Source organism: Mytilus trossulus, chromosome 6, assembly GCF_036588685.1.
Source record: "Mytilus trossulus isolate FHL-02 chromosome 6, PNRI_Mtr1.1.1.hap1, whole genome shotgun sequence".
In the NCBI taxonomy this organism is placed as follows: domain Eukaryota; kingdom Metazoa; phylum Mollusca; class Bivalvia; order Mytilida; family Mytilidae; genus Mytilus; species Mytilus trossulus.
In genome coordinates, this window is record NC_086378.1 from 86,253,035 (window position 1) to 86,266,328 (window position 13,294).

At 33.4% G+C, this 13,294-nt stretch overlaps 1 protein-coding gene across 1 annotated transcript in view; it reads left to right on the forward strand.

Annotated features, from left to right (window-relative positions):
* The window catches only part of LOC134722098 (ran-binding protein 9-like), a 33,795-nt gene that overhangs the window by 7,697 nt on the left and 12,804 nt on the right, over window positions 1-13,294 (forward strand). Inside the window, exons 3-4 of the mRNA XM_063585572.1 lie at window positions 12,333-12,553; window positions 13,147-13,178. Coding sequence (XP_063441642.1) covers window positions 12,333-12,553; window positions 13,147-13,178 — 253 coding nt within the window. The remainder of the gene's footprint in view (window positions 1-12,332; window positions 12,554-13,146; window positions 13,179-13,294) is intronic.

A 13,294-nucleotide genomic window follows, 5' to 3' on the forward strand; every position in this document is an offset into this window, starting at 1 on the left:
TAAGATGTATATTCATCTTCACCTGATATCATAATCTGAATTTTGGTACAAACCAGTCCAGCATAGGTTTGACAATGTTTTAACCAATGCAATTTGCAGAAAGGGCAAATACCGAACAGCTTTTGAACTTTACATTGGTCAGAAAGTTTTAGAGGGATATGAAAATAAGACTCAATTAGATTGTACACTATTTTGAGTTATCTTCATTTTGAATGATGTAAAATACTTCTAACACCATGCATATTTTCTACGAAACACAAAATCTTTTATTAAAGAAAGTTCAATTATAAACATAATCAATAATAGCATAGATCTGGGACTATCATATATACGCTATTTATACTGCCAAGCACATGGTACAAGAGAGTAAGATATGAAAATATCTGCTTAGCTTTATTGTTAAGTCAGAATTATAATTTTGGATTTAAACTTTAGATGATATTGTCTTCATGCAAACTTTTACCTGTGCTATAGAACATTGTAAATCTGGCTCAGTATGTCAGTCTGATACAAAGTCGTGGTGTAGTGGTTAGTGCATCGGACTACTAACACAAAGGTTCCTGGTTCGATTCCCGTTTGGGATGAACATTTCAGGAACTCAATTTTCGGCTCTCCCTTGACACCATTTGCGATTATGGTCTTGAGGAAACGATGATAGTCCGTCGGACGGGGACGATAAATGGCTGACCCGTGTTAAGAGAGAGCCACATCTCTTGCACGTTAAAGACACCCTTGTAGATTTCGAAAAAGAGTAGGCTAATGCCGCTACAAGGCAGCAATCGCATCCGCAAAGTGGAGAGGGATTAATATAAGTTGTAAAACTTGTTTCCCAATCCACTATAAATAAATATGTTTAAACTAAAGTTGGGTTGATAATAACATTACAATAGCATGTTACCATCCAGATATATATGTAATATAAATATATGACATTAAAACACCTATCTATCACCATTATCTATCATGTGGTTAATTCTAGTAATACTTCTGAAGTTCATCAAAACCTGTTCAAAATAAGGTCAGGTGTAAACCAAAATTTATTTGAGCATATAACGATTGCCTAAACAGGCCCGTAGCCAGGAATTTCCAAGGGGTGGGGTGTTCACAAACTCGACTTTAACAGTCACAATTCGAGTAAAACATTGACTTTAACAGTGCTTATTTGTTTTCAAGGGGGGGAGGGGGGTTCGTCCCTGGCTACAGGTATGGCCTAAATAACTATAGAGAAAGTTCCTTTTGTACTCCCATGTTCAAATAAAAAATGGTCCACCCAGATAAAATATGAGCACTATGAATTGTTTTCCTAACTGCACATAGTTACAGATGTTTTTGTTAGAAAAGAAAGTACACCAACATTTTCCTGAATCAACAATTCTTTCTAGCTATATATATATAGAGAGAGAGAGATCACAATAGAGACAGGGTTAAATTCTTACTTTAAGAAGATGACCTTGTATTTCGAGTGGTAAAGTAGGACAGCCATTAATCAAAGTCTCATATTGTTTGTGTTCTGTCAAGGAAATGGCTAAGACATTTAAAAGTTTATTGTAAAGGTGAATGTCTTGTTTCTATTTATAGTAACTGATGTAATTTATAATCATCTGTACATGGATACTGATGTTTATATAAGAAGAAAATACAAAATTTCCCTATATCAATAATACTTTCTAGAGATCATGGGAGATACATGGGCAAACTCTTTATTTGAGAAGATGACCTTGTATTTCATCTAGAAAGTAGGACGAATATTAATCAAAGTAGAGGTACTTCTCATACTCAATTTGTGTTTGGTGATCGAATGTTTTGTGAAGAATTAAATGTTTATTGCTTCTTTGGGACAATCCCCTACTTTCAATAAACATAATCTTGAATTGGCAAGAACATTTGTCTCTTAATTTTAGTCTTATTGACATTTGAATATTAAATATATAAGAATTGATGGTACTTCATGTATTACTAAGGGTTGTTAACGACCTTGACTTCCAAAGAGGTCACACACAGTTGTTATTTATAAAAATATAAAGTACAGATATAAATTATATATTTGAAAATATATTGACATATACTTGTATTATGATTTGTCTCATTATTTTTTGGATAGATGAAAGCCCAAAAAGTAAAAGAAAATTGAATAAATCTTAGTTCAAATGGTTTATAAACTCATAAGATAGGGAAAACAAGAAAATGCACACAAATATAAAAGTTAAAAATTGTTAATTAATCAAATGAAAAAACTCATTCAAACTCATTAATTGCAAATTGTTAAAAATATATTCAAATTAAATAGGAGCTCTTTATCTGAGAATTATTAATTTGTTTGTCATCAGCAATACGGCTGTAAATTATAATTTGTCTTTGTACATGTATATATAAGTGAAAATTTGAGAATCTACAAAGTTATTTTTGACCTAATTTGAGAGTATAGCCAATTAAGCTGACACAGGAAGGACAGTAAACCAATTTATCTATAAATAGAATTAATGATATATTTGTATACTAATTTGCATATGGTGACTTACATAAGTTAATAAGGAAGGTAGTATGAAGAATATGAGTCGATCATACTTTATGACCTGTTATGGAATAATTTATACATGTATCTTATACTTCATATGTCTTGTTTTATATTGATTTGTTAGTTTTGTCAGGAAATGTCATAAGAAATTATAAATACAGATTTTATAAAATGCAATGAATATTATTGATACTGAGGCCAACCTTAAAAATATGTTTGTTTGCAGTTTTCCGACTGTGAAAAATATTTTATTTTATCAGCCAAAATACAGTTTAAACAAGCAGTTACACTAAACCAAGTTTCTTGTAAAGAAAAAAAAACTATTTAAAACAACAAACACTGGACATGCTGAAAACCAACATCAAATGAACAGGCATTTTCAGATAAAAAACTTTTTAACCAAAACTGAAACTTTAACATAGTGTCATTATCCAATTTATGACATAAAATATGGTATAATTATTAAATACTGGAACACTTATAAACAAGGAATGTCATGACTAGAACTGTTTTAAAGAAATATATTCAGACATGTATGCTTCTTGACTAGAATGTTTTCATGAGTAGAGTATTTTCATCAGAAAAATGTATATATTATAGATTTATAAGACAATTATTAAAGAGTGTATTTTTAATAAAAAAAAAATCACCATTGAATCTTCCTCAATTGAAAAAAAGTATTAAGACAACCGACTGTTTTCATATTTCTAACAATATTTAATTATATGTGATAAGGTTATATTTTTGCCAGGCTTTTATGAAAACCAAAGAAATCTAAAGTTTGGGGTGAAATACATAGCACCCAATTAAAAGTAAATGGTCTGAACTGAAATGTTTTTAATGCATAAAAAAAATTGGCAGCATAGCTCCTAAGGACATGTTTGAATTGAATTCACACAGGCCACACAGTTTTGGTATATTTAATATTGTAAGAAAGAGAATAATTGCAATGAGTGGGGCAGCCCCCCTTATCCTAAAGAAGCATACTCATTGCAATCGAAGATAGATTTAATATAGAGAGAGTATATTTTTTTTTCAAGCTAACCATTCATTTTCTCTACATCTTTGTGTAGTTAAGGTTGCTTCTTATTGATTTGGCATGATCTATATCCATTAACATTTCAAATGAGCCCTTCCTCCGTACAGGCGTGTTTACAGATATCAAGATTTAAGTCACCGAGGAGTGGTTTCATCTTTGTCATCTTCACAACGATTTGTAGAAAATATGCCATACTTCAATCTGCTGTCGAATTATTTAACCACTGAAATTGGTTCCATAAAGTCAGGCTCCACAGATTCTGAACCCGATTTGTTTGAGACAGAATGGTTATCTTGTCAGTTATGAATATCCGCTGCATCATCGTCAATGATATCATCACACATCATTACATGTGCCTGAATTTGTATAAACAGTTTACTAATAAACTTTTTGTTTGGTATTTGTCTTAAAATTGACACGAGACGACAGCGTAAAGTACTCCTCCGTGACTTCATGGATACCTTCTTCTTCTGTTTGTATTGCCTTCCTTTAAGGAACACCAAGAATATCTTGTCATGAATGTTATGTACACTATCTACATATCTCCAATTCTCCTCACAGAATGTTTTATATATACACATGCATACACGACCCACTTTTCCACTTTTATCAATTAATTTTATCTATTTATCATATCAAAAATAATTAATTAATTTAAATTGTCTTTAGTGGAATTTTATAAAGTTAACGTTAGATTTTAAAGACTACATTGCCAATATCTCCAGCAATCAGATTTATAGAGTCACTGTTCATGTACAATTATCACTACCACGTTGTTTATTGGGCACTTTCGCTGTCTTTTCTAGCAGTTTCAGTCTCATTAAATATAGTTGATGACATAACGCACTTGATAACTTTGTAATAGTATTTTGTTGATCCACACTAAAATATTTGCTGAAATTTGTACAGTCTAAAATTAGCAGAAGAATCGCATCTTTGTTTCCAAACAGCTCAGACCACTTGCTTTCACCAATCACATTGATAACCTCTAACTTGAGACGGTTGTAATATATTTGTCTAGTTGAAAATAAGGCAGGACAATCAAGAATGATGTGCGTTAGATCTTCGGAATATATTGTGCACAGTTTACAAATCTGATCTGAGTGTTCAATGTTGTACTTGTGTTTGATAACTTGTGTCATAAATGTTCCAGTAAGCATTCTGGCTTTTGTAATGCCCATTTTGACCTCAGAGACCATTGAGCGCAACGATTTCCATATTAGATGGGGCTTTCCAACAGCCAAATCTTTTGTATTGATATGTTTCAGCGTTGATTTTTTGTCAGACTCCGCCACTAATATATTAGTCCATGTTTTCTGAATTGCACTTTTACATTGATGTTTGAACGCTAATTTTGAAGGTGGTTCTGCCATTAGAGTATCAATTTTCGGCAACTTGTACTGTTCAAGAATATCCTGTATTCGACCAAAAAAGCTTTCTTGATTTTCACCGTTTACAGCCAATTGTCTCATCATGAGGTTCTTCAGAGTGGAGTTATTACCGGAGATAATGTTATATAGAAGGCTTAAGTGTCTTTTATGCAACTCTGCTTCTACAGGCAATGCACCAAGTAATAAATAAACTATTTCTGTTGCTGTACGTGTCGGCAATGATTGGAATCTACGTAGATTTGAAATATGAAATTTCCTTAAAATGTCTATTTGTGATTTGTTCAGTGGCAACACTTCTAACCCAAACAGAAGCTTTGGCAGTATGTAAGACTGATAGATTTTGTAGGCAACAATGGGATTGATTCCGTTCGAGCCATGTAGTCCTGTGCTAATCAATGCATACATAGTCCTCCTTGCTAAACTTATACGATCTTCTAAATTCAGATTATTTTCTTTAAGCTCAGATCTAAGAATTCCCAGATGCACAGTTTGATTGGATGGCGAAATATCAGAGTCACCAAGTTTCCAAGATAATGTTGATTTAATACTGTTTGATTTACTAAATACTACTGCTTTGGTCTTTTTGGGGTGAATTGAAACTCTGTCTTGCACAGCATGTCTATGTAAGGTGGATAACATACATTGTAGTTCGTTTGGATTTGAAGACAAGAGAGCGATATCGTCCGCACATGTAGGACATCCCAGATAAACATTGCCCATCCTGAAACCTAGCCTTGTTTCCTGTAATTCCATCAGTAAATTGTTGTTATAGATTTTATACAGTAGTGGAGATAAAATGCCACCTTGTCTCACTCCCTGTAGTATATTAAATTTCGGACTTATTGCACCGGCCCATCTGACTTTTGAGGTCATACCATCATATAGATCTCTAACGATTGTCCAAATTTTAGGGTGGACTCCTATTTCATACAACTTATCCAAAACAATTACATGGCTGACAACATCAAACGCTTTCATACTATCAACAGTGATGAGACATAATGGAATTAATGGTGTAAGTTTGCTCTCGCATTTTGCTTCAGAGACTATTAGTGCTGCTAAGAGCATGGAAACTCCTTTCGTGAAACCAAATTGAAGTGGACTCTGTTTGTTTTCAAAATGTTTTTCAATTTTTGGTAATAACACACATTCAAAAAGTTTGGTGAAGACCGGTGTTACAGTAATACCTCTGTAATTATCCAGAATCGCAGGATCTTTCAGTTTTTTCAAAATTGGTGTAAGTATTCCAGACTTTAATGTTTCTGGAAAGCTGCCGAAGCTTAAAATAGAATTAAATGTTGTTGTGATACTTGGAATCAAAATGTCCCCAGAGGCTTTCAATTGTTCTGAACATATCTCAAATTCGTCAGAAGCTTTACCAGTATGTAAATGTTTTATGCCATTTTGAATTTCCATTTCTGTAAATGGTTCCAGCGGGTCATCAGAGCTATTACAAAATTCAGTTATGAGTTTATGACGGATAGTGCAGAGCTCAAGATATTTTTCATCATACCCATTGTCCTTTGGGATTGCTAAATCTTCAAAATATTTCAAAAAACATCCTCTCTGTTCATCTGGGTCATTCACTTCATTGTTGCCCTCTTGTAAATAAGGCGTTTTAACTACTGACTTCCCTCTGTTCCTTCGAATTAAGCGGTGGAATAATTCAGTAGTAGGATTTTCCATAATTTGATTATAGAGATCTTGTCTGTCCGTATATTTTTCCAAACGGAATTGACGACGAAGCTCTCTTTGAGCAGTAATTTTTTGTTGTTTAAGTGGGCCCTCTGGCTTTCCTTTTTCACACCACCCTCTGTACAATTTGTGACAGTTAGTTATTAAAATTCTCGCTGCTGGTGAGGCCTTCCACTTTGGGCCTTTAAGATAGATAATCTTCCTTGGCGTTGATGCTTTTGTGGCTTTTTGCAAGATTGACATTAATATTTCAATAGTTGGATCTGAGTTTATTTTGTTATAACTGTTTTCAAGTTCAAGACGAAGAGTATTCTGATAAGTATCGATATCCATTTTCTCCCATTGATATTTCCAAATTGCTGAAGACTGTCGGCTTGGACTTTGAATTGAGGCAAAGTTTATGTTAATGACAGCAGACACAATGGTATGGCTAGAGAGATTTGTGGCATGCTTTTCATGAATAATGTAGTCCTGTATCAGATCTTTGTGTGAAGACAAGATGTAATCAATTTGTGAGGATCCAGCCCCGGAGTGTTGCATAAATGTGTGTTTTGTTGCTGCTGACACAATAAGTTTGTGGTCCCTAACAAACGAGTGGATGCACACGTCATGTTTATTACCAGCCCTAGGCTCTAGAAGTGTTCCGTTCAGGTCACCGGCTATTACAATTCTATGGGTATCACTATAGTTGTTTATTATAAAATCTAAAATATCGAGACATTCTCCATATTCCACAACAGAGTTGACTGACGCATTGTTCGTTGGGAGGTATACGCAAATAAGACATATCTTTGGATCTGAGTTAATTAAAATTCCGATGATTCTTTCGTTTCCTTCATCAATTTTAGTGACTTTACCAGAAATTGAAGACGACCATACAATTCCTACACCCCCTTTCCCTCTTGGCAAGTTGAATCCAGAAATCTGTTCATAGGTGTCTGAGCAACGAACAAAAGATACTTTATCTTGGAAGAATTTGTCAAAATTATGCACTTGAAAGTCATAGAGCCAGTGCTCTTGAATACATATGATATCATAATTTAATCCCAAAAAGTCTGAGAAGGCAGAATTTGATGAAATACCTTCGATGTTACAAGTTGCTAATTTTAATCCCGATTTGAGATCACTTCCTCTATAAGTAGGAGTTCTGGCGGTTTCTTGCACGACAGGGTTGTTTCTAAAAAATGGTTTGAAGCATTATTTTGGTCTTTTCCTGAGTTGCAATTGTTTGTGTGCACATCTGCTTCAACAGAAATTATCTCCCTTTGGTTATTATCATAAATTGAGAATGAGTTGTGTATATCAGGCTTGTGAGTTTCATCCTGCATGTTTTCTTGCAGTGTTAACAACTTCCTTTCTAAAGGAACATTTGTATCTAAATCTGAGATATTTTGTCCTGAGTGGCTGATATCTGATTGTTCTATGTCATGAATATCTGGTGTTTGATCTATTATATTGTTATGTCTCACATCTATTTTTGCTGGTTTTTCCTCATATTTATATTGATGTTTTGTATAAGTCTGCATAGGTCGTTTGATTGGATTTGTACCTTGAGATCTATGGCTATGTTGTACTTCCTGTACTGTGGGGTATCTATGGTTTGAGTTATTTACCCCTTGATTGAAGTGTCCAGGATGTATAAAGTGTCTATTTACATGTGGCTGACCAATCACATTGTTTGGAAGTTGCATAGGTTGTGCAAATTGACTATGGATGTGTGGGTTGATCATCCTATAATTTGGGTGAAAACCATGTTGATTAATGTTGGTATGAATCGGATGGACTGGCTGCATATGAACATACGCCGGTGGCTTTGGCGGAAGGTGTTGATACGTTTGCATATGATACATGTTTTGTTGATGTTGCTGAGCCTGCACTTGCATCATAAGTTGCGTTTGTTGTAATTGAATGATTTGCATGCTCTGTGACATGTGGGTCTCCATTGATCTCATTCTTTGTTCTAGAAATTTTATTTCAATGTTTGTATGGTGATCAGTTGTTTGTTCAAAATGAGATGGACCTACTGATTGCTGTTCTCTGATGTAAGAGTTGTTGCTAATTGGTTGTTCCAGTAAAGGTTTTTCAATACACATACCCTTCTGTTGGGATTTTTGAAATAATTCAACCGTTGATCGCAATCTGTCAATTTCACTTTCTAGTTGACCAATATAAGCCTTTTCAATAGAATTGTCACGATTTGGTTTAGAGTTTTGTCTGATGGGTTGTTTCTTATACTTTGACTTAGGCCCCTCAGGATGTTTTTGCTCCATTAAATCTTTATTTTTATCACTTGAGAGACAGTTTTGACTGTTGAGACTGGGTCCCATATTTTTGCTTACATCAAGAGTGTCACTTGAGAGACAGTTTTGTTTGTTGGGACTAGGTCCCATATTTTTGCTGTCGACTAAAGTGTCAAGATTCATGGTATTGATTGTTAAACTATCCGAGACTGATCTTTTCCTGTTTATAGTATATGTTTTGGAATTTTCAGAGTTAATATCATTTGAGTGCGATGACATTTTATCAGGCGATTGCCTTGGAGCATATATTAGGTTGTCTGAACAAACTGGACATACATAGTCCTTGTCTCCCATGCATGACGGGTTATTAATGTTCCCACATGAAAAATGAATCCATTCCTCGCATTGACCACATTCAATAGTATTTTCACCTGCCTCCTGATTACATAGGGGACAAATACATAAATGTACATGTATGGAATCCTGTATGGCAGATACACTGTTGTTTTTTGCAATTGTTATAGTATCTTGAGCACTATCAGATGAAGTACCAGTACTTTCATTACAAGACGTGACCATTGTGAGTGCCTTGAGTGGGCCATTTGTTAGACAAGGGTTTTCTACCAGATTGCTTGATGACGTTTGACAGTATGGAAGCCCTAAATTGTTATCCTTCTGGATGTCATTATGATTTTGTTGTTCTTTGGTCTTAGAAATGGACGTAAGATCAATAGTGTCAAATATGCCCTTATTTATAACAGATAAATCTTCATAATGTGCGGATAGTTTGGCACATAAGTCTCCATAAATATCAGATACAAATAAATCTACTCTGTTTCCATTAACAACTACTCTAGAGGAAGTGTGATAGAGGTTGATTACAAATTTAAGTGTTCTACCCATAGAACCATCTCTCAGTCTGTTGTATACTTTTATACATGAATCTACTATAGCATTTTGAAAGTCAACACCCTCCGTTGTTTTAGGTTTATAAGAGGTACTTTTTGCCAAGAGTTGATGTAGCAAAGTTTTGAAAAGTTCATATGTTGAAGTACTAAATTCAATAACCAAGTTATTAGCCTTCCATTCTGATACCACATGTTCTTTATCACAACTCACTTTCTTTTTCTCTAAAGCTTTTTGGTGGTTTAGATTATATGACCTAAGGACGTGTGTTGAAGGTTGTGCACCTAAAGAGCTGGTCGATGCACATTTCCTAATAATCCTTTTTTCTGTGATTTCCATTTTGAATTATTGACAGACAAGTTTATTGTTCATTAAGATAACTGACTGTAGGTATTAAGTTCTACTAAGATATATATCTTGATGTAACAATGGAGAATATGGCAAGTAGTCTATCACAATTGTTCAGCTTTAATGTTTTGTAAGATTATTATTACGACTTTTTAGCAAAAATTTAAAAAACAGGAACGATTATATGATGATTATATATTCTCAGACCAGCAAAAGTCCTGATATGCCTTCACATCAACGCTAGTTAAAATAAGTTAAAAGTCTATAAAAGTCTCTTGACTAAAAGTTCGCCATTTTGTTTTGTTTTAAAAAATGGAGGACGTCTCACTGGTAAAATCGAATAGTTGGATAGGTAGGACGTGTATGTACAAATTAAAAGTCAATAGTTCATTTAAAACACTAAAAGGAATGTCTCATCACTAAAAACTACTATAAAAACGGTGCTTGTGGGTGAATAACAACTTTAAAAGGTAAAAATTTGGTGCTCGGTAAAAACTTCGTGCTGCTTGCTGTACAGGTAACCGGAAACCCTGTAAACAATTTCCATGTGCTTTATCATTGAATGGTCACATGAACGCTTGACGGGAAGCTAAGAAAAACCGAACTTGAAGTGCGTAATTGACCCAGATTTCAAATCATTTCCGGAAAGGACACAAAGTTCCGGATTGCTTCAATAGAGGTATTTAAAAAAAAATTCTTCAAATTTAAAGCAATAAAATTTTCATAGTCGGGAGGATTTTCAAGGGTCGGTCGGTAAACTGCAAACTAACAATATTTTAATTTAAGCCTGATCAGGTTTATACATGAGATGTACAATCTGCTTTCTCACATCGAAATATAAAAATACATGTATTTATACTATACATGCTATAATTACATGTGAAAGAATAGAATTTAGAATCTATGTTTGAAACAGTTTATCATATAACTTGGCCCAAGAATTGCAGGTTTTTAATACATATATATAAAACAGAAGTAGTGCATACTTATATCAATATATATTAGTAACAAAAAAAGTGAATATTAAGAGAAATTAGTGTCAGTGCCAATGATTTACCTACTGATTAACAAGATAAAAATAACTTGCAGAGGTCATACTCATAATATGATTTTCAGTTATAAATAGAAGTCAATACCCTCAGTTTGATTGCTGTTGCTGTGAGAATATGGCTTTCATTACCCTGCAGTTGTAAATAAATTTCAATACCAATTAACTTTTTAACAGATGTGTAGCATACTGCATGGTTAAGCTTGGTCTTGTCTCCTGTGAACCAACCACTTATCAATTTTCTTTGACTTCCTTAGAAAGATATGTTGTGTACATCACTCAGACAACAGCTTATGCAACAATTTTTTTCCTAGTCCTCCGATGCAATGGTTAAAACATTTGATTTTAGATTCACAATCATGGAAAGGATTACTTGAAGACATTCAATTTATACCCTTTAATTCATTTTTGATGGTTATTTAATGCAAATTTCACTTAAAATTTAGTCAAGATTAAAAAACAACATGTGAAGCATAAGGGAGACATAAACTAAAACATCCATAATGAAAATATGTGAAATAAACAAAGTTAATAAACATAAGTGATATTGGAAATCTTTTCATTTTAAGCCTGAAATTATGGGGGACTTACAAAAATCAAAAGCAGTCAAGTTTTATATATTTAAAAAAGATATTAGAATAATGTTATACAGGTATAAATAAATTTGGTGTATTTACTGTCTTTTGATTGGATAAAAATATTTAGTTTTATTTTCAATGTTGTCAATTTTCCCGATGTCTGACGTTGTGTATTCATACGCCAACATGTGTGTACGTTGTTATTGCTAATATATATAATATAAAAAGTTCTTTGAGCCTTTTTTTATAGAAATTTATTTACAATTTATAATCTATTTTGAATTTTACATACATTTTACATACATTTTACATTTTACATAATGTGAAGAGTCAAAAATTAGTTTTATGGTTCAATAAATTCAAAATAGATAATAGCCATTCATTAAACAAATGTAATAATATGCTTTCCTTCAATATTGTCACCCTGTTAGGTCATGATACATGTCTGATAACCATTATATTTTTCTGTGGATAGTTCATTTGATGATACCAGAGTTGTAGATTCTTTCAGATGGCTTTTCTTGGAAATAGATGGGCACCATAATTGATGTATTTTCATTGTTTATTTGTAGGTACATGGGGATTGGATTATCAGCTCAGGGTGTTAATATGAACAGACTTCCAGGATGGGATAAGAATTCATTTGGTTACCATGGTGATGATGGTCATTCCTTCTGCTCGTCAGGTTCTGGTCAGCCGTATGGTCCAACGTTTACTACAGGAGATGTGATTGGTTGTTGTGTTAACATGATTGATCACACATGTTTCTACACTAAAAATGGAATTAATTTAGGTACAGTAATGTAGATTTGGAACTTTAGTAAATTTTTATGACATTGACAATGACTGTAAAACAAAGATGGACTCATGAAACATGTTCACTGTCATCTGGGACAAGAAGGATCACTTACAGGCATCAAAATCCGGATATCATCTTCAAAAGGTTGGGTATACCTTGTGGTAGGCAAGGGAGGGCATTAAATTTTACCCTTGACTGTCCCTCTATCTATCCATCCATCCTATTTTCGTTTCCACACTCCAACTTAAGTTTACCTTATGCAAATCTTATGAATCTCATACATAATGCTAAGAACCAAAACATAAAGACAGAGTTCTCATTTTGTAGCAAGTAATTTACCATTATAGAGTTATGCTCCTTTATAACTTGGAAAATAAAAAAAAATTAAACTTGTAAAATTGCAAAGCTTGAGCAGTCCCATTGGTGTCCTCAGACATATTCTTCCTTCATTTGAGATATAATGAACAATGATTGCTGCACTTTCCTTATTAATGTACATCACTAAAGCAGGTTAATATTCAAGTATTATTGTATGTATATTTCAATGATGAATACCACTATATTTATAGCTTTATCTCTCTTTACAGGAGTAGCATTTACAGATCTACCTATCAATACAGTAAGTCTTAAATTATATAATGCTTTAATATAGGAAGTATATCAGAATAAGAAATATCAATCCCGAAATCAAAACTATCCATCAGAAAAATATAAATAACTATAGGTCGCCGTAAG